This window comes from Vicugna pacos, chromosome 6 (genome assembly GCF_048564905.1).
Source record: "Vicugna pacos chromosome 6, VicPac4, whole genome shotgun sequence".
NCBI lineage: Eukaryota > Metazoa > Chordata > Mammalia > Artiodactyla > Camelidae > Vicugna > Vicugna pacos.
In genome coordinates this window covers 30,080,149-30,106,981 of record NC_132992.1, presented here as the reverse complement: position 1 = coordinate 30,106,981, position 26,833 = coordinate 30,080,149, and the positions used below count along the sequence as shown (strand labels likewise).

The window sequence follows — 26,833 nt, the reverse complement described above, 5'->3', positions numbered from 1 at the left end:
AAACAGATACATGCTTTTATTTAAATCTAGTTTTAAGAAAAGCAATCCTTACTAACAGCCATTAAGATGTCTTGAGAAATTCACGCATTAATTTATTCCTTCAGCTAACCTACCTAGTGAGCGTTAACTGATATTCCTAATGAGCATCTACCATACTCCAGGTACTACATCAAGGTCTGAGGTAAAATACTAATTCTAACTTTCTGAGGTGTACAGGCTAATGGTGGAGCTAGACATTAAGTAACTGTAAATACACATACAACCCTGACAATTGATTTGAAGGAAAAGAACAGAGGACTACGAGGACAACATGACTCATCACTGTGGTGCTTGAACAGATTCTGCTACACAGGGAGTTACTACTGAAGAGTAAGTGGAGGAGTCCAGACTTTGGAAATGCCATGTGCAAAGACCCTGGGACAGGAAGGCCAGTGAGACGTGAGAATGAATGACTGCCCATTAGGCTGGAGTAATAGACCAGACAGGATGGACTCTTGTATCCATGATAAGAACTTTGCTTTTTATCCTAAGAGCAATAGAAAATTTGGGGTGACTTTCAGCAGTAGCTGATCATGCTTTCAAATAGTTACCCAAAGCTTCAATGTAAAGAATGGAATGAGGGCTAGAGTAAACTTAGAGTGACCTCAAGAAACTACTGAGATCTTATCACATCAGTGTGGACATGGTGCATTATTTAGCCAGTGGTACAACAGATAAACTTTGGAAAAATATAAATTTTGCCTCACACAATAAACTCATAGAAGTTTCAGATGGATATTTAAACATTAAAAAGAGAGACAAGCCAAAAGAAAGTAAAAGAATATTTAAACCCACATTAAGGTGGAAAATTCATTCTTAGCATATCCCATATTAACAAATCAGGGAAGAAATAATACTTGGCAGTATCCAAAGTATTAAATTCATCTTGTACATAGATTTGGATAGATACATAAAGACAGTGTATAAAGATATACATACAGATATCTTATATAGAGATACAAGCACTATAAAAATAAAAGTAAAAACACACTTTGGAAAATTGTTTTAAAATATCAGCCAAATGATTCATATTTTAATATAAAATTAGCTCTTCCAAACAGATAAAGTGTGGTGCACCAATTTTAAAATGAGCAAAACATAAAACTACTGACAAAAAAAGAAATCCTAGTAGTCGATAATCATATGAAAAGTAAAACCCTCTTCAGTAATCAACGAAATGTAAATAAGATTGCCTTGGGGTGCTATTTTCTACTAACAAGTTTCTAAGGTTTAAAAATTGATGACTTACCATGGATGAGGCTGTGAGGAAAAGGCCACATTCATACACTGATAATGAGAGTAAAAATTGATACAGTTTCTTTAGAAGGTACATTCAAAATAGATACCAAAAGTTGAAAATTTTCCTTAACTTGTGACTAAGAATCTCACTTCAAGAAATTTGCTTAGTGTAATAATAATGGATAAGCTAAAAATTAAGCTATAAGGGGCACCTATTATACCACTGTTGATAAAAAGAAAAATAAGAAATAACATCAATGCTCACAATAGAGACTTAAAATATTCATAGTTCTTCCTCCTGGAGAAGGCATTATTCTTCATATATAGAAACAAAAATCAGTGCTATGAAATAAGTGAATAATAGACAATTGAAAAAAAAGAAAAATTTACAAGAAAAATGTATAGGAAATCTATTTTTTAAAACATTTATCTAGGGAAAAATAGAAAGATGTTTATCTTTAATTTTTGTCAATAAATTGTTCATCTCTGGGCTTATATGCTTTTATTAGTTTGAATCATATGAAGTTCTTCCTTCGGTAAGTTCAAAGAAGGTCAAGTATCAATTTTATACAGTTCAATATAATATAGTAACATATCTTTTTCTATACATGATTGTCTAAACTCCCTTATCTCTAAACAACTAAACCCAATTACTGATGCTTGTTCCACACCTGAACTGAATACCACGGGTCCCCCATTTGCACTGCCACCAACAAGCTTCTCTCCAGGCCCTGCACCACTAACCACCATTCTCTCCCATGTTGTCCCTCCTCCCTGTGTCACTCTCCTCTGCCCGGGCTCTCCCTTGGGCACAGCCCTGCACTGCCTAAACAAGAAGGCATCATAAGTAGGCTGGAGCACCTTAAGCCTGCTGTAGCCAAGAACAGACCTGAAGGTAGCCAGGCTAGTCAGGAAGGACACTGTGAGGGTTATGGACATGGAGAAGGTGTAATAGCCAAAAAGAAACACTACAGGGATGGTACTAGGAGGCCCTGACAGAAGGGCACTAGATAGAGAATTGAAAGCCAATAACTGAGAAAATAAACAGAACAGGACTGAGCAAGGGAGAATGGGACAATCACCAAGGTTAACGGCAGTGGATGTGACATTTCAAAGGAGCTATAACAAAAACTATCAAAAAGCTTTGATCATACAACATGTAGATTTTAAAATATACATATTCTAGTACACACAAAAAGTATATTCAGTATATTCCCAACTGTGCAAAATAAATAAATACGTTTCAAAGACCAAAAGAAATGTTAGTTAAAAAAAAAAGTACTGATTGATTTTTTTCTTAGTAGGAAAATTAGATGATTCTTTTTTCTGTTTTTCTCTATTTTTTAAATGTTAAAAATTCATTTATTAATACAAACTATCTTCATTTGATACATTTCAATAGGAAGTGGAAATACTGGCATCAGTCAAACAAAGGATTATATTTGATAGAAAGGTCAATATATTAACTCTACAAGGAGAAGGTCTTGAAAAAGTGAGGAAACATACACATGTAACTGCCAATAGGAACAGTAAGATGCACAAGTGGCCAATAAACATATTTATTGATGCTCAGCCTCATCATTAGAGGTGATTAGGAGATTCATAGTTTTGTTGTACCACTTGATAAGGAAAAAGAAAGAAAAAGAGAAGAGATAGGTGAGAATGAAAAGGAATTTCCAGTGTTAGCAAGACGCCAGTATAAAAGCTACTCTTATACATTGTTGAAGATGTGTAACAATTGACAATATTAAATTGTACAAATCTATTTCTAGACATACTAGCACAAGAGCAAATATTATGTATATGTAGCATCTGTATTTATATAACATGTATATAGTAACACACACATTCACACATATATATGTAGAATGTTGTTGACATATGTCAATCATTAAAGAAGGAATTCCTCACATTGTAGTACATATATACCATGGAATATTATGATGCTATTAAATAAAATAAATAGTTCTACGTACACAGATCTGGAAAGACTTTCAATTTAAGTGAAAACAAGAAAGTGTGTTAAAAACAATACTATGCCTGCGATTATAGAAAAACAATGTTGATGTTCTCAAAAAATTATTAGAGTTTAATATGTTTGTCTATGTATACTCACGGCCAACATTAATTCCTGCAAGAAATTGTTGCATAATAACCAGTACTATGTGTTACCTTGGTAAAATGCTGAGAAAGGTCAGTTTATTATATGTTCTTAAAGATCTGGAAACAAATACTGAATAAAAGCAAGAACATCCAACAGCTATATCTATATCTATATCTATATATCTATATATATATGTATGTATGTATATGTATGTATATAAAATGAAGAGTATGTGTTTGAATTTAAAAAACAGATTCCAAGAATGCACACCAAATATTACCAGTAGTCAATCCTGAAAAGTAGAATTACACGTGGCTTTTCACTTCCTAAGGTCTACATTTCTGTTACTTAAATGGCATTAACCTGGAATTGCTTTTGACTTTAAACTGGATTTCTAAATATAAAATAAGAGGTTCGAGATGCACAGCGCTTCAAATTCAGATTGTAGTGATGATGTCAATGCCATACAAATAAGCATTTAAAAATTGAAATAAAGCTTTACAAGTGTGTCAACAACTGTTTACTCATTAAAAAAATCACAATAGCCCCTTAATAGAAACTGTTCTCTTTAAGAGCTTAATAGCCACAGATAAAACTTCCTATTGGCAACTGTCTACTGATAGTTTCTTTAAAATCTATTTACTGTTTAGTTGCTTGATCCCAGTAAGAAAGGAGATGACATGAAAAGACAAGGGAGTGGAGAGAAGGGATAGGGACAAGGTGAGAAAAGAAATGGGAGAGAAGAATAGAAGCAAGCAAGAAGGAATACCATGCAGGTTAAACAGGAAGCAGTTAAAACAGCACACCTAGGGAGGGGTTCCCAGCTCTTGCTGCCTGCTCACTGCTTACAAACCCTCAATAACTTATCCTGCCTTCACAACATCTCAGCATGGCTCATAAAGCTCCAGGGGACTGTTTACAACCCACTTCCTGGCTTCTTATTTCACCTCTTCATCTCACAAACCTCATGAATTACAAGGACACTTGTTCTTTCATTAACATTAGGTTTACCCATATTTTGTTCTGCACTAAAGGTATCCTTGACCTTCTGGCTGATTAGTTCTTGTTCTAAAAATTCCATCTCTGCAGGAGTTACTCAAGGACGTCTCCCTCTCTCTTCCAGTCTGGTTTACGTATCCCTCCACTATGCTCTCACATCATACATGCAAATCTCTCATAATACTTTTTTCCTGACATTATAATTTACAGTTGACCAGTCTGTCTGTCTCCCCTGCTACGAGTATGAGTTTCTTGAGAGGAAGGACCATGTCTTAGTCGTAAGTCCTGACCAGCCTAAGTGTTGTGAGTTTCAGAGAGAAGCCAAGCGGCTGGATGTGGCCATGCATATGCATATAAATGCATGGAAAGTTGACAGTAATTGTTTCTTGGTAAAGACTGTTGTACTTTATATCTTAGTACTATTGAAAACTGATGCCAGTAGAATTAAAAAAAAAAACTGTCATTCTAGAAATCGCCACAAACGGTCAAAGGCAATTCACATTAAAACCAATTTCCAAGGTCCTTTCTAGTTCTTAGTGAAATAAAGTCCAACTACAAAAATCTCCCTGTAAATCGAGTCACAATCTAAGTACAGGGAGCACTTCATGCAACCTAACGTTGGAAAGTCTATCTTCCCCTTGGAAAGACTAGTGTGGTGGTTCAACAAATGCTTGTTGAACTGAAAAATATAGAGGCAAGAAAGAGTGGGAAGGAAGGCTGAGGGGGACGGAATTTTTATAATGTTGGCAGAGGTGCTATGCTTTATCCACATCGGGAAAAGAGCTGGTAATTTTAGCAGGCTCTTCACTTACATTACACTACCCCCACTTACCTGACCAAAAACAAACAAACAAACAACAGAAAACAAACAACAACCACCAAAAAATACCAGGTCTCAGAAAACAATACTTTCCCTAGTACTAGACCTTTTAAGAAATGTTTCCTTCTTTGATCTCTGCAGTTAGTGCTCCTCACAACTGCTCCAGCGCCAACAACAGCTTTTGGTAACAACCTGATAACTCAAGTGACCTGAGTCCCTAGGTCATTTATCATGAGAACTCTACTTTGAATTCCCATGACATTAAGAGAAGAAAAAAGTATAAGAGTTTGGTTACAAAAGTAAATGGAAAACAAGGAAGCTGTGGCTGACAATATGATAGCCAAATATTTTCAAGGAAAATCAGCAACTCCTAACATTTTAATGCCTATGTACAAATTAAATACTATTTAGACTAATATCAGTGAAAAAGAATACCTATTAACAAACATCAGAAAGTTATTTAGAATTCTGTTGAAAGCATATTCATGCAACATCCTTAGAAACACTGTACCTGCTTTTTACCTCAAATATACAATTACCATCCCCATTTGGGAGACAGTAACATTAAATAATACGGAAAGACAACATGTTGGCAAAGGTCACTATGCTAAAGTCAGATCCAATATTCAAATATGATTATTTCTGATTTCAAAGTCCATGGATTTAATCCCTACACTATGCTGCCTCGTTTCTGTATTACTGTTGTGACAGATAAACAAGATTTCAAGATCTATTTAGCTTTTTACTTTTTTGAGTATTTTTACCTATATTATTTCATTTCTTCTTTCTAACGGTGAGATGAAAATGCAATATTGTTCCCGATCAGATGAAGAAATAAGGTTGTGACTTATCAGTTGGTAGTAGAAAAGGGGCTAGAATTTGTGTGCCTTGGGATTCAGCCCAGTGATTTTTTTTTCAATTAACTAAATCCAGAGGTACTGAATATCTGTAATTCTATAAGGCTTGCTCAGAAAAGCAATGTACACACAGAGAAGACCAAATATCATACATTCTTACATCATTTCACACTATTATAAGAACTCCAATTCAGCATGTTGTTTTAACAAACTTGATTTTTGTTAGTTAAATTGCTTTTAGTGATTTATATTTTACAGTATTTTAGACTCAGTTCTACATAGCATTTAAGCTGTAGACAAATGAAAAACAAAAACAAAAAAAACCCCTAGTGTGTGATTATATCAAAAGTACTTTTTTTTACCTAAAAAAAGGGAAAGGTAAACCTAAGCCAGGTATGACTGAAAAAAAAATGAGCTAAAACAAAGTAGATAACTAAAATATTAATTTATAAAGAAAAAAAATCCTCATTTATTTTTCTTTTAGTATTAAATTTTGTTATCAAGGTAAAATTCACATAATGGAAAATCAGTCATTTGAAAGGTACAATCCAATGGCATTTGGTACATTGATAATATTGCAATCACACCTCTACCTAGCTTCAACATATTTTCATCACTCCAAGGAAAATCCCATATCCACTGAGCAGTCACTGTCCATTCCCCTCTCTCTCATCCCCTGGAAATCACTAATCTGCTTTCTGTCTCTACGGATTTATCTAATCTGGATACTTTATATAAAGAGAATCAAAACAACATGTGACCTTAAGAGTCTGGATTCTTTCATTTAGCATAATGTTTTCAAGTTCATCCATGTTGAAATGTGTATCAAGACATCATTCCTTCTTATGGATAAATAATATTCCTTTGTATGTATTACCACAGTTGTTGATTCATTCATCAGCTGATGAAAATGTGCCATCTTTGGCCATTGTGAATAGTTCTACTGTGACATTTGTGTACAAGTTTTTGTTTGAATACTTGTTCTTAATTGTTTGGGGTAAATACCTAGGAGTAGAATTGATGAGTCAAATGACTAGCTCATCTCCTACTGCTGGTCATCCCCTGTCCACTCACTGAAGTCATCTGGGACTAGAAATGGCAAGTTATTCTGAAATAATGTTTTTCTTTAAAAAAAAAAGTTAACCAAAGAAGTGCTTTAAAACTGTGCTTAACTTCCATCATTAGAACTTTTATAACTGTACACACCAGGTCTCTCTCTCAGACCTGAGAAAAGGCACACTTTCCAGGTGATACTCTCAATTCTGAGAAACTCCAAAATTGAGAGGTCCCAAAGGAACATAGCATGGGTAGCTTGAAAGCTGCCTACCCCAGAGGCCACCCTCTACAGTAAATATATGCCTCACACTCTCCCATGAACACTGGTCACAACAGAAGTGGATTATTTGTTTTGGTGCAATATGGTTTTATTTCAGATTCTAATTACAATATGGAAAATGCTTTACCCCTGGAAAAGAATCTGATCAAATATGGTGTTTCTCTGGTAAGAAGCTATGGTCTATACTCTGTAAATTTCTTAACTTCTCCCTTAGTTTTCTTCCTCTATCACATGTAAGACAATGTCACAATGTTTTAATACCATATTTCCATACATATTAATTAGAATGACTTGGAATTGCTGTATAGCTTCCAGAAATATCAAAGATTTCTTCTCCCACCTACATCTTGGGACTTCTGGATTTTACAGCATCAAAAGGAATGCCTTCTACACAGTCTCATAGCTCCCTAAATACATTTAGAAGGTCGTCATGTTCTCACAGAGCCACAATCATGAGGGTCTACAGTTTCGATACACAGATATTTGACTATAATTAACAGAAACCCCGAAACACTGGAGAAAGTGATTGTTACTAATTTAGCTCAGAAAGAAACCTGATAGAGAATATGTAGAGAAATCTCTCAAAAGTTCTAACAGTCAGTAGTTACCATGGAAATGGAATTATGCTCTTGGAACTGAACAGAGGAGACACAGAATGACACCACAGAAGCACTGGAGTTAGAGAACACTGGGTGTGCACCCCAGTTACACTATTTCTCAGCTCTGAGCCTTGTAACAGGTTAATACTAAGAGCCAAACTCTCAATAAGACCTATTTCATGGGGTTATTGTGAACACTACCTTAGACAACGTTAGTGAAACTTTCTAGCACATGGGAGGTATTCTGAGAGAGAGAGAAAAACAGGGAGACACAATGAAACCGACTGACGTAGTTTTCAAATGACCCTAAAATTAGCAGCTCAAAAAAGAAAATGGAAATTGTCTCATTTTCTTTTATCTTTTCCTTTTATATTTTGCTAAATTTTGATTCTTCCTTGTAAGTTCTACTTTGTTATTTGACTTTAGTTATATTTTTAGAATCTTTAGATTTATCTTTCATCTATGATTGAAAATTTATAACAGTATTATTAATATTGCAATTGCCATTAATATAATTATTTCAGCAGTAATATTTTGTCTTTTGTAATTCAACTAAAATAATATTAAACAATTTTAAAGCAAGTATTAGCTGAAAAAGCAGGTACAGGCTTTTACTTTGGTATAACCAACAATACCTACAGCCTATTTCTTTTTCACCAAAGTACTCAAAAGTAATCAGAGTACACAGTAAGAAAATATTTAATAAATTCTTATTTATCATACCAGAAGAAATTAAAAGCCCCTCCTACGTCTAGTACTTTCTAATTCCATTCTTATTTTTGTCCCTGGTATCTGATAACTACATAGACTTAAGCAACAACAATATCATCAACAGCTCCAACCATAGAGAACAGTGACGGTAAACCCACATATCATTTGTTGACTTGGCTTTTTCAGCAGTGAATCTGATTGTTACCACTGTAACAGAACAGTGATTTAAAATGTTTAATATAGCTCTGAGTGAAATAGAAAATGGTTCCCAATTTTGATAGAGAGCTATGAACACCAATCATCAAGAATTAGTAATGACTGTTGGAAATAATTGACCCATGAGGCAAAGCACTTGAGAGCCAGACATTTTTAAAAGAAAAAGGAGGAGGAGGGAGAAGATAATGAGGAGAAGAAAAAAAGAAAAAGATGAAGACAGAGGAGAGAAAATTAAAGTAAAAAGGGACAGAGTAAGAAAGAATATAAATCTGTTTTTCAGCTTTATAATATTGTTAGATTTTTAAAGGAATGAATTTCAATTGCAGCAAATGAGTAGTTTAAAGACAAAGTTACTCTAACTTGTTAATAAGAAGTCTAATTAGCTTGTATATGCCATTTACAATGTTACTGTAAAAGTAAATCTTCTGTCAATAATTGTTAGGGAGAACGTAATGCACTTCAAAAATTATGGCTTCTCAGGCTAAGGCATGTGAGACTGAATGGAAATAGCTTTCTATGGAAATAATGGAAATGGAGAGATTTACTAACTATGAAAATGTGTAGCCAGAGTCTCAAGTCCAAAGAACCTTCTCATTTGTAACACAAAATTGTTTTTCTCAAGTAACTTGGGGCATAGTCTCTCTCCAAGTCTTAATCACAGATCTTGGATCATTTCAGTCCATGCAGAGATTCCTAGATTTCAGTTTCTCGGAGACGATCTTGCTTTCAATCAGAAACGTACAAGCAGATTGTGTATTCTATGGTTCTAGATCATGTCTGGCAAAAGGGGCTTTCCAATACTAAAATATTTTCAAGCCCGATATTCGAGACTAAATCTCAGGAGTCTCTGTGGTTGATGTATACCTCAGGCTTTGTGTAATTTCTTATAGGTTATGTAGCTTTGAGTTTCACAAACAGAAAATATTTCTTCCTGATGCTCGTGATTTATTCCTTATGCCTGGAACATTTATTCTTCCATTGATTGTTAACCATCCTCTTTTGATTAGTTTATCTGCTCTTATATTTAGTTAACTATGTTGGTGAGAAAGTTTTCTCATTTGTCAAAACTAGTGCTAATATCTCTTTTCAACTGATTACTTTATTAATGTATTTATTAACAAAAACATTACTAACCTTCAATAATGTGCTAAAAATGTTCATTTATATTTAGATGCTATCTTTCTACTCTACAACCCCCAAACAATAAAATGTCATTTTTTGGTATTATTTTTTAGATTCCATGTTTAGGACATATCATACAGTTATTTGTCTTTCTCTTTCTTATATCACTAAGTGTAGTATTTTCTAGGTCCATCCATATTGCTGCAGATGGAGAATTTATTGTAAATCAACTATAATTCAATAACACATGACATTCTTTAAAAATGCTATTTTACCTCAGATCCACAGTATTTGAATTGATCATAATTCTTGATTTATAGCACAGTCTCACTGTTTTTCCATGCCATTTTGAGTTTGTTTGTTTATTTAATAATAAAGTTATGCCTGTGAAAACATGATCTAATATAAGACCTAAACAGTTGATTATAACATACGACTTATTTGCTCATCCTCATCCTGACCCATGGACTCCCCAGAGTTGAGGTTACTTACATCTTATTTTTTTATACATAGTTTTATAATTTATACAAATTCCTGCAAAATAGGTTATTTTTCTTATTGCTTTTCACCTTATAAAAATTGTGCTGAGTAGATCCATTTTGAACTTTTTTTCTTCATTAGTGTATTATATATCCATTTATGCTATTTTGTATTGTTGTACTTTATTTATTATGGTTCTAAATAATATTCCACTGTCCTGCTTACAAGCATAATTATAAATTTCTCCTTATATACATACACAACAGTTTATCTTGGGCATGTAAATAGGAGGGAAATTGCTGGACCATAAAATGTGTAAATATTGAGCTTTACAAGAAAAGGCCAGCTTTTTTTCCAGAGTAATGGCTGAAGTATACCCTTCCATCAGCAATGTCTGAGAAACCCTCTCAGTGAACATACTGTTCATTCAGAAAATCTATCTTTATGACTTTTCTTCAGATAAATTCAGAACAAACTGAACTAAATGGAAGAAGTAAACCAGACTGTGGTGTCTGAATTTATTATTCTTGGACTTTGTAATTCATGGGAGCTCCGGGCCTTCTTCCTGCTGATATTTTCTTCACTTTACTTGATCACCATTTTAGGCAACATCTTCATTGTGCTCCTAATTACCGCTGATCTTCATCTTCACTCCCCTATGTACTTCTTGTTAGCCAATCTTTCGTTCATTGACTTCTGTCTTTCCTCAGTAATCACTCCAAAAATGATCACGGACTTTCTCAAAGAAAACAAGACCATCTCCTTTGGAGGCTGCATGTGTCAGATTTTTTTTGGACATTTCTTTGGAGGGGGTGAGATGATACTGCTTGTGTCAATGGCCTATGACCGTTATGTGGCCATCTGCAAGCCACTCCATTACTCCAGCATCATGGACAGGCAAAAGTGCACTGGGCTAGTGATGACATCATGGATCACTGGCTTTGTGCATTCAATAAGCCAACTAGCTCTAATTATAAAGCTGCCCTTCTGTGGACCCAGGGAACTGGACAGCTTTTTCTGTGATATTCCACTGGTGATCAGGCTAGCCTGTATGGATACTTATAGCCTAGAAATGTTGATAAATGCTGACAGTGGGGTACTAGCAACCATCTGCTTCATTCTGTTGCTGCTCTCTTACTTTTATATCCTGCTTACTGTCCGCCTTCACTCTAAAGAAGGGGCATCCAAGGCTCTCTCCACCTGCACTGCCCACATCACAGTGGTGGTGTTATTCTTTGGACCCTGCATCTTCATCTATCTGTGGCCACTCCATATCACCTGGGTGGACAAGTTTCTTGCTGTATTTTATGCAGTCATCACACCCGTCCTAAATCCAGCCATTTACACGTTAAGAAACAAAGAGATTAAAAATGCCATCCAGAGACTGCGATGTTAGCCTATGGATTTCTATTGGTATTTAAGGACCTTACATTATCAGAATGTCCACTGTGAGTTCCCTAAACTAGCCACACCTGTCCTGTTACTTGGGCATGGGATGCACTCCCCAATTCATAAATGAAAATTATGTGTATCACCAGATGTAAGTTTTGTGTCAATTCCATTATATTTCACAATCATTTATTGATCATTGAATGTAAAATTATTTCCTATTTTGGAAATCTGGCTAGTCTTTATAACCATGATTTTGGTTGTTCTCAAGGATAACTTTAAATTAGTAAAAATGTTAATATTACTTATTATTGTTTTTACTGCTACTTCAACACCGACCACCACATTTTGAAATTTTCTATTCTACTGAGCATTTCTTTTAGCAAAGCATTTCACATAGATCTTCTCTAAATTTTTTTCAAAAAGCCAGTGCACTGAATATTGCTGGCTGTATTTTTACAAATTGATTAATTAACCTATCAATTAGTTAACATTCTAGCTACCTTCTGGAGAAACAGCTATAAAAGGTAATCATTAAGTATTCACCATCGAATTATCACTGTAATCTGGAGAGAGTGCTGTTCCCTCAACACCATGTTTTAGTCATTTGTGAACCAGTGTAATTATCTTTAGAAGATAAAGATTAAATACAGAGATGGATGTATCAATAAACTTTGGGAATTTTGCTTCCTCCCTTTTTATTTAAAAATGGGTTAGGGATTTCATGATCTACACCATGTAAGAGCAGGGGGAAAGTGTTATGAAGATAGGACAAAAAGTTTAAATTTAGGATAAACTATCCATTTAATTCATTTCAGCATCCAGATAGACTGACTGTAAGAACTAGATTATATACAGAGTTTGAGAATTATTCATTACTACATATAACAAAACTTTCTTAAGAAATCTTCCTACTCCAGGCCTCAAAATTATATAAAGCAAAAATAAACAAATGAAACCTACTTAAACTTACAAGCTTTTGCACAGCAAAAGAAACCATAAGCAAAACAAAATGACAGCCTACAGAATGGAAGATAATATTTGCAAATGATGTGACTAACAAGGGCTTAATTTCCAGAGTATATAAACAACTCATATAACTTAGTAACAAAAACCAAACAATCCAATCCAAAAATAAGCAAAAGACCTAAACAAGCAATTCTCCAATGAAGACATAAAAATGGCCAATAGGCACATGAAAAAATGCTCAATATCATTAATTATCAGAGAAATGCATATCAAACCACAATGAGGTATCACCTCACACCAGTCAAAACAGCCATCATGCAGAACTCCATGAACAATAAATGCTGGAGAGGCTGCGGAGAAAAGGGAACCTTCCTATACTGTTGGTGGGAATGTAGTTTGGTGCCGTCATTATGGAAAACACTATGGAGATTCCTCAAAAAACTAAAAATAGACTTACCATATGATCCAGCAATCCCACTCCTGGGCATATATCCAGAGGAAACCTTAATTCAAAAACATACATGCACCCCAGTGTTTATAGCAGCATTATTTACAATAGCCAAGACATAGAAACAGCCTAAATGTCAACAAATGACTGGATAAAGAAGCTATGGTATTATACAATGGAATACTACTCAGCCATGAAAAATAATAAAATAATACCATTCGCGGCAATATGGATAGAGCTGGAGAATGTCATTCTATGTGAAGTAAGCCAGAAAGAGAAAGAAAAATACCATATGATATCACTTATATGTGTAATCTTAAAAAAATAAAAGACAAATGAACTTATTTACAAAACGGAAACAGACTCATGGACATAGAAAACAAACTTATGGTTACCAGGGACGAATTGGGTGGGAAGGGATAAACTGGGAGTTTGAGATTTGCAGATACTAGCTAATATATATAAAATAGATAAATAGTTTATACTATATAGCACAGGGAACTATATTCAATATCTTGTAGTAACTTATGGTGAAAAAGAATATGAAAACGAATATATGTATTTTCCTATATGACTGAAGCATTGTGCTGTACACCAGAAATTGACACAACATTGTAAACTGACTATAGTTCAGTAAAAATACATTAAAAGTTAATTATATATATTATGTATACAAAAAAAGACATGGTATATTTATATAATGGAATATTACTCAGCCATAAAAGAGAATAAAATAATGCCATCTGCAGAAACATGGATGGACCCAGATATTATCATATTCAGTGAAGTAAAAGACAGAGAAAGACAAACATCATATGATATCACCTATATGTGGAATCTTGAAAAAAAAAAGATACAAATTTTATTTACAAACCAGAAATAGCCTCACAGACATAGAAAACAAAGAAAACAGACTGTGGTTACCAAAGGGGAAAAGGTCGGGGAGGGATAAATTAGGAGTTTGGGATTAACAGATACATATTACTATATATAAACAGATAAACAACAAGGACTACTGTATGGCATAGGGAAATATACTGAATTTCTTGTTATCAGCTATAATGGAAAAGAATCTGAAAAAATATATATGTATGTTTGTATATGTGTAACTGAATGCTTTGCTGTACACCTGAAGCTAACATTGTAAATCAACTACACTTCAATAAAAAATAAAATTTAAAAAAAGACCAGTGAAGATCACTTAGCCTCTTTTTGCCTGTTTTCTCCTCTGTAAATGTACCTAAGTGTCATCATGATTATGTAAGATGATGCCTGAAAAGGGTGTTGTAACACTCTAGAAAATGAACAAGCATGGAATTTTTATGTTCTCAGACTCAGATGGTCAGACCTCAGGCACAAAATGGCTGGTCGAGCAATAAATTCATTTACATTTTTTGAGATCTAGAAATTTAAAATATAAACAAAACTTGGAGAGGCTGAAAATGAGATAGTAAAGAGGGAGGGAGGAGAGGGGCAGGGACAGTAACAGCCAAGAGAAAAGAAAGAAATGGGGATTTAGTAATAACAGCCTTTCACATATAACTTATTTAAACACAAAGCTGAAAACAAAAAAGGATAAAGGAAAACTGTCTCCAATGGCATATGCTATGTACACTTACCACTATTGACAGGAATAGTAACAGAAGGATGATGCACTACGAGATTGATAGTTGTTACCTCCAAGGGTAGATTAGAGGAAAGATAAAGGGGGCCTTCAGTATTTGCTCCAAGTACATCTAATTAATTGTTTGAATCTATTAAATTAGACTGCATCTGTGTATTATTTATTTAATAAAGTAGTGAATTGAAAGTAACCTTGCATTATCTTTTCATCACTTGAAGAAGCACCTATAACATGGTTTATACTCAAACAGTGCATTTTCAGTGTCAAGGAAGCACTGAGGCTGTTGAGACATACTCCTCTGAAGTACCAAGAAGCAGAGGTTCATATCAGTCCTTAAGTCATGAGCACAGGTGCAACATGCCAGTGATGAGCTACGTGTCACCTACCCGTCTACATAACTCATCTCACTTCTGCTGAAACTAGAACTTCTTAATTCACTTTATGACATTGTAGATACAGAACAAAAGAAAAAAACATTATATACTTCCAATAAACAGAATAGACATATTTTAAACTTCCTTTTCTTACATTTAAGAACCTTTTTAGTTGTATTTAACTGCTGCAACTTAGAAAAGGGTACATTATTACATAATGCCCCCAATTCAGAGAAATTAGGAAGCTAAAGATCCCTGGGGAGAATGATAGCAAAAGTCCTTCCAAATACATGGCTCTATTTAAACACAGATGGAAAGTTTCAAAGCCCAGACGCTGCACTTAACAGTGTATATTTGCCACACTGAGAAGATGTACTACCACCAGCACTGGTCACAGCAGAGAATTAACTGGACTACAGGTAGAATCTAGAGTGAGCCTTCTCAGTCGGAGACAAGAATCTGGTGTCAGAGGTGATCTCTACAGAGTAAGTATCTCCCAGATAACTGATTACTTTTGTTATTGGACGTACTGGGGATTGAACCTAGGACCTCGTGCATGCTGGGCATGCTAAGCAGGTGCTCTACCAACTGAGCTATACACCCCTTGCCCCACCTAGATAACTGATTTTTGAACTTTCACTTTCAATGCCTCTCCCCAATTTTAAGACTAAGTTGTCTTTCCTGTAGTGTTTTTCACACTTCCCTATAGAACTTACGAGTTCTAAATGTGTTACGTAGTTAATGCACTTGCAGGAATTTTATATTTTCTCCCAACTAATCCCTGAGACTTCTGGATTACTAACAGCAGTTACACATACTGAAAAACAAAACTGCCTTCATTGTTTGTCTTCATTGGATTGTACTTAAGCCCATTAATGTTAATGACTGAGGTTTTTCTGCTACCACTTTGATCAAATGATTAAACATGCAAAATCTAAAAACAGAAAACATCAGGATAAGTTGGAGGGTCTGTGAGAAATGATCTTTCCCAATGTGGATATCTGGGAACTGCTAAATATTACCTCTAAAAAATACAGCAAACAAGTTGGAGATAAAGAAACAAACATAAGTTGATTTAAAATCTCACTACCTGTAGAAATTGGGGACAAATTCTAAACATTTACTAATGCAAAATGCCAGTTGCACCACCCTTAAATAAAAGGATCTTTTTCTCTACAAATGTTTTCTTGACTTATCAATATCTTAACATGCTAACGTATACTTCATCTTTTTAAAAATCTGTGTTGTATAAATGTACTCACTTAATCCCTTATTCTAAAGAAGTTTGTATTATAAGAAATGCTGATTAGTAAAGTAAAATAGCATTATACATTTTGTATATTTGCCTACTGATTTCCTTTTAATTCATTCCAAGACATACAATTAATGAGTCAGAGTTAAAATAATTTTTTACTCTATTACTCAGTTGCCCTCTGGAATGACTATACCACTTCACATAACCATCAGCTGAGAATGAGGCACATTGCTTCCCGAATCCCATAGCAACAAGTTTATTCATTCTGCTGAGGGGAAAAAAAACACAAAAATGGAAACTTCTTTCTGAATTTGTAGGAAACATTTAAAAACCTCTTCAACCTCAAGTTTTAAAACTTAACTATAACATATTTTATTAAAATTTTATCATTTTACTATTACATTTAAGCCTTCTATCATCTAGAACTTACTTTTCTGTTAGATATCCAGTGAGATACAACTTTATGTTTCCAATGTTGAGTTATATGTTTAACAACCACTGAATACTCCAAATTTACTGAGTAATCCTTCATCATCCTATATAACTGTAATGCCTCCTTCATTATACACTAAATTCCCTAATTTGTATCTCATTCTTAACTGTGTTTTGTTAATTTACCTGTTCAACATTACTCAATTTGATCACTGTTCAATTAGTATAGGCTTATAATATATTCCAGTTTTTTACAGTATATATTCTCTTTCCTCCCCTAACTCTCACTTTGTTTCCTTTTCAAAATTTCCCTGGGCTTTAAATAGAGTTTGACTCACTTTGTAATGTTCCAGAAGATTTCCACTGGACTTTAAAACTGAGCACTACAGTTACTGCTCAGAATAGTTTAGTGAGAATTGGTATTTTTACCACTGTGAATCTTTTTTTATCAATTAGCATGATTTTATCGTCCATTTAAATCAGGGTTTCAAATCTTCCAGGGAAGTTTTTCAATAAAAAGCATACACTGCCTATTTGTTTCATTTATAAATGAGCTCTCTATTATATTTTACCGAGGTATCATTAACACTTCACTATATTTGTCAAAATTATTTTGCTACATTTAAGTTTCCACGTAATTGTCTTAAGTTTTTGAGATGGATAATTGTATGACTTGTTGATAACTGTAGTTTAGATAGCTTTCTTTAATAGTTTTATTGATTTAATCTTCTTGTCTGTAGTATGTGATGGAACATGGTGCTGCAGGCTTCCTTCTTCGTGCTTTTGATTTTAATGTTTCATCTATAATCAGCTGTTGACTGTTGGTTTAAAAATTCTATTAAAAGTGGTATGTTCAAAGTAATTCTTAATCCTTCCTATTTTACTAAGAGTTTTTATAGAAATCAATTTTGAAAATTACCCACTGACTATTTAATACATTCATTTCCTAAAAGTTTTATAAAAATACCCTCTCCGAAATAAAATACTACTCATCTCTCAGGGTCTTATGTGATATGCTGTGGGATGAAGAATTTTCCCTTGACAGTTCCACCGAAGGCTTTAAGTAGAAAATCCACGTGATCATATTTGAGCTCTGGATGGATAGCTCTGGAAATTCTATAGAATGGACTGGACTCGGGGACAAATGGTCCAGAGAGATCATTTAGTAGCCTTTTCAAATGTCAAGACGAGAAAATATGTAGACTAGAAACAAAAGACAAAGTGACAATGGAAATGGGGAAGGAACTGAAGTGAGGAATATTTGAGAATAAAAATTATACAATTGGAGATGGAAATTAAAGGACAGAGACAAGTGCCCCATGGGTGTCTAAACTGGGCACCTGGAAGAACGATAACAGTATTACTAAGGTGTTGGAGTTATGAACTCAGTTTTAACATGTTAACTTGAAGATGGAGGTTTGGCTTTCACTTTTGTGTATGGCTTTAAAATATTACTCTGGAGTCCAGGGATGAAGCTACAGATTCAGAATTCAAAATGTAGGAATTAGTTAAAATGAGTAAATTGACATTGAATGAAAAACACTTATCACAAATCTCTGAGTCACACCAAAAATTAAGAATGAGTAGAGAACTGATCACTGAGTTAGTGAGAGGTATAGTGAAGTCAGAAAGTTAGGAGAATAATTATGGGAGGGCTGTTGTAGAAATGGTCTAAGTGCATTCAGCAAATTGACAGAAAACCTGGTTTTTAGTGGACCAAACAAGTTGGGATTTATTTTTCTCACTTTATAAGAATAATCTGAAGGGAGACTATTGCTGGCTCTGGTTAAGTGACTCAATATGCCCTTTGGTTGTTAGGTCCTCCCTAAATTCTCACTGCTATTTGTATTTATATATGGGATTTAGAACTCTGTAGTTGCTGCAGCTTTAGTCCCATTAGCATTAAATGCAGGGGGGAAAATGGACCATGAAAAGAACCTTCTCTACATGAAGTTTTGTCTTTTCATTGGGGAAGGAAAGCCCTCCAGACACAACATTTGTTTACATCTCATTGAACAGTTCTAGGCAATGTGTGCCATCTTAGACTACCATGGCCAAGGAAAATGGGATTATAGTAACTGGTTTAGAAAAATCATACATCATGCTCTAGACTTGGATAGGGCTATTCTTTCCTAAAATTTAGAGATGTCAGTCCACTACTTGAGCAAATGGGATTTCTGTTGGCAATAAGTGAGAAGACAGGCTTTATAAAAGCCAAGAAGCCAACAGCAAAGAGAGTTACAGAAGCAAGCTCATGATAAATAGTACAATCAAGGAAAATGATGACTGAAAATTGATTATTATATGATGTATTCATAATCCAGGGGTTTTTCTATAAACAAGAAATCTTGGAAACTGAATTGTTTTGACATTGATGAATGAATGAAAAGTGAGAGTTGCTGATGAAGACTTAGGGAAAGACATAAAAATTAGAAAGGGACACAAGATTAGCAATTAGATTTTTTTAAAGAAGTGAACTAATGGTAATAAGTCAAAGGAAACAAAAAGCTTAAGTAAATTTAATTGATGGATCATTGGGTCAGATTCAGGGTATATCTGAAGATGCTGGCCTTGGAGTACATACTGCCATGATTTGAGGATGGATTATGATGGCCTATAGCTCTGGATAAAAGCCCTGGTTCTGACACTTGGTCCATCTAGGACTCAGTTTCTTCATTAATAAAATAAATCTCATAAAACAGCATTTCTATATGGAATTCTATGAGGTTTAAATGAGATAATGTGATTAGTACAAAATTTTGCATAGAGGATGTATTGATAAATGGCATCTGTTAATATTTGTTTAATTAACATTTTTATTAACAGGTATTCAGGCTTCGTATTCAATATTTTTATTGAATATAGAGGTATGTATATGCACTATGATGCTGTTTCATGAACCAAACATTATGAGTAATCACAATCTGAGGACCTTACTTACATGGTAAATCATATTAAAAGAACAAAAACAAAATACGACAGGTGAAGCAAGGTGAAACACAAAACAGTTTCAGCCTGTTTTCAGTTTCCATTTGACCAGTGAAAAGAGAAATACACTAAAGGGAATTTCCAATTTGGTGTGAGAACATTAGTGTGAAGGTGACAGAATGACTAAGATAACTCACATGGGAGAACACCTAGGTAAGTGGTCAGGAGAAATGTCTAGAAACTTGAGAGGCAAAACAAAACAAAAAAGTAGGAAACCGAAATAAGAAGGGAAGTAACCACATTTACCTGCATTCAAAGTACTCAGTTTTTAATATAATTATTCTTCTGATCACCACAATGTTTCCATATTGTCTTTTTTTCCTTTTTCAATTTTCAATTTCAATTTTAATTTTCCTTTTTCAAAAACCAACCTCAAAAAACAAGCTAGCAGGATGAATAGGAAATCTACTTTTATAGCACTGATTCTGACTTTTCATTACTTTCTATCCTAAGGTGAATTGAACATCAGATCTTCTGCCCAAGTCAATGGATGGACCAAATGATTCGGTGGTTTCTGAGTTTGTATTGCTGGGACTCTCTGGTTCTTGGGAAATCAAAGTTTTTCTCACATTGATATTCTCCTTCATTTATTTTGGGATCATCGTGGGAAATCTCTTCATTTTATTTTTGGTAATTTTTGATTCTCATTTACATTCTCCTATGTACTTCCTGCTTGCCAACTTGTCTTTTATTGATGTGGGCGTTGCCTCTACCACAGTCCCCAAGATGATTACAGACCTTTTAAATGGATACAAGATAATCTCTTTCCAAGGTTGTATGACACAAATATGCTTCATCCACATCATGGGAGGAGTGGAGATGGTGTTACTCATAGCCATGGCATTCGACAGGTACACGGCAATCTGCAAGCCTCTTCACTACTTGAACATCATGAACCCCAAAATGTGTGTTTCATTTGTACTCACTGGCTGGGTAATTGGGGTGATCCATGCTATGTCTCAGTTTGTTTTCATTATAAACTTGCCCTTTTGTGGTCCTAACAAAGTGGACAGCTTTTACTGTGACTTTCCCAGGATTATAAAACTTGCGTGCACAGATGGAGCCAAGTTTGAGTTTATTGTTGCTGCCAACAGTGGCTTCATGAGTATGAGCACCTTCTTCCTGCTAATCCTTTCTTATATCTTCATTTTGGTCACTGTCTGGAAACATTCTTCGGGAGATTTATCCAAGGCATTTGTCACTTTGTCAGCTCACATCACTGTGGTGGTTCTTTTTTTCACTCCATGCATGTTTCTCTACGTATGGCCTTTCCCCAGATCATCAATTGACAAATATCTGTTCATTGCTGACTTTGCTATTACCCCTGTCTTAAATCCCATTATATATACATTAAGGAACAAAGATATAAAGGTAGCCATAAAAAGACTGAGCAAACAAAAACATTATATCAAATTTTGCTGATTGGATCTGAGTTTGGAGCTCGAAAACTGTATATCCATCTGCCTTTTGGACATCTCCACTTAGGCATCTTAGATTTAAAACAGACAAAACTGGATGTATCATCTACCTCAATGAACAAAATTCTACTGCTTCTGTAGAGCATTTATTCATTACATTTGCCACAATGGGAAATGTGACTCTACCATGTAAGGTTATTTATTTTATTATTTTAGCAGACAGCAGCAGTATCTACTAAATAATATTTTAGATTGAAATTGTGACTATTTAGACAATAACAAAACATATAATAAAATCCCCTCAGCTTTCCATAAAATTGGAAATAAGCTACAAGCTTGCTTTGGGAAATGTCAGGAATCATCACACTGAATAGATATATGTGTAGGGCATAAATAGCTCTACCTACTTACTTAGTTAGGTTGCTTTCCCTTAGAAGACCAAAAGACAAAATGTGATTGCAGGTAGTTTAATTGGAAGCTGATCTTTGGAAGCATCAGTAAGGGAATGGAGAACTGATACTGGGAAGGGAAAGATCCTTATATGTTAACATAACAGTGCAAGCTTATTGTGGTCCTTCAGGAGACTCTATAGATTCTATGACTTAGAATTCTCCCAACTGAAGGGCAAGGTATTTGGAGTATTGTTCATGATTTGAGGATGCACTAACTTCTGGGCATGCCCAGCATTTCCCACAGCAAATATTGTGCATCTATGCTGGGGAACCAGAGAAAAGAGGTGAGATTGACTTTCTGGTGCTGCTGGCAATAAAAGTAAACTTAAAAGCATGCTCCCATTACTGCCTTGTTACTTAGAGAAGTGCAAATTAAACTTTTTTTTTTACTCTAATGAACCCCAAACTGATAATTGAGCACAGAGAATCAGTGATATAAAATACTTCTCTGCTTTCCACAATTCCCATGAAACCAGAGTTAAAGGTGGACCATTCAGCCATGGGCATGGTTCTGCAAGTCATGACCAGACTCTGAGATCAACTCCTACAGATGACTATCACCTGTTACACATAAAAGCCAAACGACTTTTGCAAGAAAAAGAAGTGAAATCTTAGTTGCAATACAAAAACCACAGCTATAGATCAAAGTAAAAATTTTGTCACACCTACAAAAAAAAATCAAATGAACCAAAGAACATTTTAAAATTCTACTTTACTTTCATCTCTCGAACTGTTATAACTAAATTCACTTTGACATTTTGGCTGGCTCTGAATTTGAAAAAAGTACATTATCAGAAATGCTTTCAATTTAGAGAAACACAGAAACTTAAAGATCCCACAAAGCAAAACATGGACAGTGTTTAAACTTTGTTCTACCCACAACACAAAGCTCTAAAGTTTCCCACCCCAGAAGCTACTCTCCACAGTAAATACCTAACATACTGAGGATAACACTATCCCATAAACATTTGTCCAAACAGAAAATACATTGTTTGTTTTACTGCAATCTGACTGTATTTCAGGCCCTAATTAAAATTTTAAATCAGTTTTATGCATGAAGAAGAATCCAATCACAGACAATGATGTTTCCAAATGTTATATATCTTATCCTCTAGAACAATCTCAGCTTCTTCCTTTTCTTCTTCCCTCACATTTAAGCCAAATTTCTCAGTATTTCAATATCAACTTTCCATATATGCCAACTGGGATTTCCTGGAAGTTTGTAAAGTTTCTAAAAACATAAAGGGTTTCTTCTCAGCTACTTCCTGGAACTTCTGGACTCTCTAAGAGCAAAAGACCTCCCTTTACCAAAAGCGGTGCCTCTGTACAGTCCTAGAGCTCCCTAGATGTTAAGATTCAGTAAGGTTTGTTCTCACTTTTTGATGCACAATTCTATAGATAGATGGTCCCAGGCAGAGATATATAATGCTAATTTCCACAAATTTCCAAACAGGAAATTAGTTGATAATGGTAGTGTTTGCCAACAGTTTCTTCAGGAAGAACTTGAATGAACAATACAGAGGGAAACCTCAGAAAGCTATGAAAATCAGTTAGCTGCCATGGAAACAGAATTAAGCTTTTAAAAGTTGACAGAACCAGAATGGCACCATGGAAGCAGAAGTCAGAAGAACTTAGCTGTGCGATGCAGTCCCAGGCTTCCTAACTCTGCGACTTCTTGCAGGATATGCTGAGATATAGCCCTTCAACGAGAGACCCATTCCATGGGGTCATCACAAAGATCAGGCCCTGCAACATGAGTGGGGCCTTGGCAGGGAAGCATATTCAGGCTCTCTTCCCCTGATTTTTCTTTTGACCTCCACGCATTTTACCCCCTCTTTATGGAAAGTTTTGTCTTGAGTATTTGAAGATAAAAATATAAAATCTTGGAACATAAAGGTGTATTTCTCCAACCTTAAATATTCTGTGCTTTTAAAAATTAATTACTACAGTATCCTTTATCTGACTATTCATATAAATTAATTTTGTAGTATTATTAATACTCTGTCATTTGTAAATCAACATAAAATACTAGTAACACCTTTAAAGGAAAAAATTGAGGGAATATAAAGCAAGCATGGTCTTTGGTGTAATACATGGCACCCAGGATCTCTTTCATCTGAAGCATCTGGGAGTGATTAGACTATGATCTATGAAAATATTCAGTATACCCTTTTGACCTCACTAGAGAAAATTAGATACTTCAACTTCTGATATTTTTAAATTCCAGTCTCATTTTCCAAACTTTGCCACCTGGCAGCACTGTTGAAGGCAGAAAACTATTTTTACATACTATGAGGGTGAGCACAGACTAAATTAGACAAAACTTTTAAACAATAGTAGCAACATTAATGATAAACACACTTATATAATATATTTTTCTATGGATACTGGCCATTCACTTTATCATTTTGAATATAATTCTTATGAAGTTTTGCATTATTATATGAACAATTAACCTTGTGACCCCAAAATCCCACTCTGTGATACTCCAGTGGGAAAAAAAAAAAGTTTAACACATAAAACCGGAACAAGAATGCTCACATAGCTTTACTCTTAATCACTAAAAATTGGAAACAACTCTAGTGTTTCTAAACCAGAGAGCACGTAAGTCGCTTGGTGCATCTATACAATGGAACACTACTTACCAATAAAAAGAAACTACTAGCACATGCATCAAAGTGGATGAATCTCAAGTGCAGAGTGAGAAAAGCCAGATGCAAAAAGCAAAAAACTGTATGCTTCCATTTTTAAGGTATTTTGGAAAGAAGGAAACTACAGAGATAGAAAAGAGACCAGTGGTTTCCTAAGACAGAGGTATTGTGCATGGTTGAGCAAAAGGACCACAGGAGGATTTGATGTGAAATGAGACTGCAGTGTATCTGGGTGCAATGGTAACCCAAATATATATGTGCAACTACAAAACTCTCACTGGTCTTCCACTTAATAACTATAAGACCTAGGAAAGTCATTTAGCCTCTTCTGCCTGTATTTTTCCTCAGTAAGTGGATATATATGCCATTATGATTACATGAGATGATACCTGTAAAGTGTGTTGAAGCACAAAAGCAACTGAATAAGCATGGAATCTTTATGTTCTCATAAACTTAAAGGTTATGGATTCTAGACCTCAGGATGCAAAATGGCTGGTAAACCAAATAAATTCACTTGAATATTTTGAGATCTAGAAATGAAAGAGATAAACAAAACTCAAGAGAGGGAGAAAATGAGACAGTAACAAAGGAGGAGAGGGGCAGGGACAGTAGTGGACAAGAGAAAAGACAGAAATGGGGCTTTAGTAATAATAGCCTTTCACATGTAAGTTATTTAAACTCAAAACTGCAAACAAAAAAAATTTAAGGAAAAAAACAAAAACTGTCTCCAATGGCATATGTTGAAATGTACACTTACTGCTACTGACAGGAATAGTAACAGAAGGATGTACTACATGACTAATAGTTGTTACCTCCAAAAGTGGATGAGACTGGGAGGGGACAGATAAAGGGGGCCTTCAATATTTGCTCCAAATACATCTAATTAATTGTTTTCATCTTACTAAATAACTGTATACATATATTATTTCTCTAATAAAGTAGCAAATTAAAAAACATCTATCTACTATCTTTCAATCACCTAGAGGAATGCCTGTAATATGGTTCACACTCAAACCATTAACATTAGAACTCTGCTCAAGGTAACATTGAGAATACTGAGAACTAATTTCCTCTTGAGTCCCTGGAAGCAGTTCAAGTAGGTTCCTAAGTCACAGGCGTAGCTTCTAAATGACAAGGACAAGCTGCCTGTCACCCGCCCACCCACATAAATCATCCCACTTCCGCTGGGACTGGATCTGACATTAGTTCACCTTATGACACGGTAGTTACAGAGAAGAAGACAAGTTATAGCCTCCTAATAAACAAAAAATGTAAAACACGTTAAACTTCCTTCCACTACATTTTCAGGTGTCATTAACTAAACTAACTGTAATCTTGCTTTGAAAAGGTGCATTATAGAATTATGCTCTCAAAGTCCAACGTTTCCACAGGGAAAGGGGAAAACTAAGGATCCCCAAGGCACATGATAGGCAAAGTCCTTCCACATACTTGACTTTACTTAAGACACAGACATGAAAGTTTCCAAGCTCAGAGTGTACTCTAGAGTGTACATTTGCCATATGGAGGAGGATGCACTCTCACCAACACTTGCCATGGCAAAAATTAATTGGATTTCATTTCAGACTAAAGGTAAGTCTAGAGTAAGCTTTCTCAGTCAGGGACAGGGATCAGGTTTCAGAGGTGATCTGTGTAGAGTGAGTATATCCCAAACTATCTGATTTTTGAGCTTTCACTTTCAATGCCTTCCCCTATTTTAAGATTTAACGTCCCCCCTACAGCAGGTTTTCCATACTTATCTACGGTGATTACAGTTCTGAATGTGTTATTTAGTTAATGTGCTTATAGGAAAGATTATGAGTTTTCTCTTCCAACTAATCCCTGGGACTTCTGGATTCCTAACAGCATTTCCACATGCTAACAAAAAACACTGCCTTTCTACAATCTTAGAAGTTCCCAGATGCTCAGGTTGATGAGATCAGTTCTCACAGACTCTCCAACTTATCCTGATGTTTTCCTAATTCCTTTTGGATTTTACTTGTTCTACCACTGATCAAAGTACTAAATGGAGAAGAGCCTCAGTCAAATATTAATAGGGCTATTTACATTTGTTTGTGTCTTAGTTACCTCCTTATAAAACAAAATGCCTTATTTTAGAAATCTGTTTTACTTTTCTTAGTCTTCTTAAAATCAGATTCCTACCAGAAGCCATTTTTAGTGGGGAAGTTATATTGGAAACTTTGAAGTCAGACAAACCTCAGTTTATATTCCAGCTCTAGTACTTTCAAACTTAAGACTTGGCAAAATCAAGTTTCTCACCTGCAAAAGGGCAAGAAACATGATTATTAAAATA

At 34.8% G+C, this 26,833-nt stretch overlaps 2 protein-coding genes and 1 long non-coding RNA gene across 4 annotated transcripts in view; 2 read left to right on the top strand and 1 right to left on the bottom strand.

Moving 5' to 3' along the window:
• LOC140696851 (uncharacterized) overlaps window positions 1–26,833 on the bottom strand; it is a 513,284-nt gene that overhangs the window by 359,708 nt on the left and 126,743 nt on the right. The window lies entirely within an intron of this gene.
• LOC102544749 (olfactory receptor 4K3-like) lies at window positions 11,004–11,918 on the top strand. Its single transcript, XM_015251064.3, has one exon. It carries the CDS (start codon window positions 11,007–11,009, stop codon window positions 11,916–11,918), a length of 912 nt encoding a protein of 303 aa, XP_015106550.2. The 5' UTR covers window positions 11,004–11,006.
• On the top strand, window positions 20,479–21,423 carry LOC107034933 (olfactory receptor 4F21-like). The gene has a single exon (XM_015251028.3). It carries the CDS (start codon window positions 20,488–20,490, stop codon window positions 21,421–21,423), a length of 936 nt encoding a protein of 311 aa, XP_015106514.2. The 5' UTR covers window positions 20,479–20,487.

Bases quoted from the DNA above. Each gene is read 5' to 3' on its own strand.
- LOC107034933 (XM_015251028.3), top strand. From the start codon at position 20,488: ATGGATGGACCAAATGATTCGGTGGTTTCTGAGTTTGTATTGCTGGGA.
- LOC102544749 (XM_015251064.3), top strand. From the start codon at position 11,007: ATGGAAGAAGTAAACCAGACTGTGGTGTCTGAATTTATTATTCTTGGA.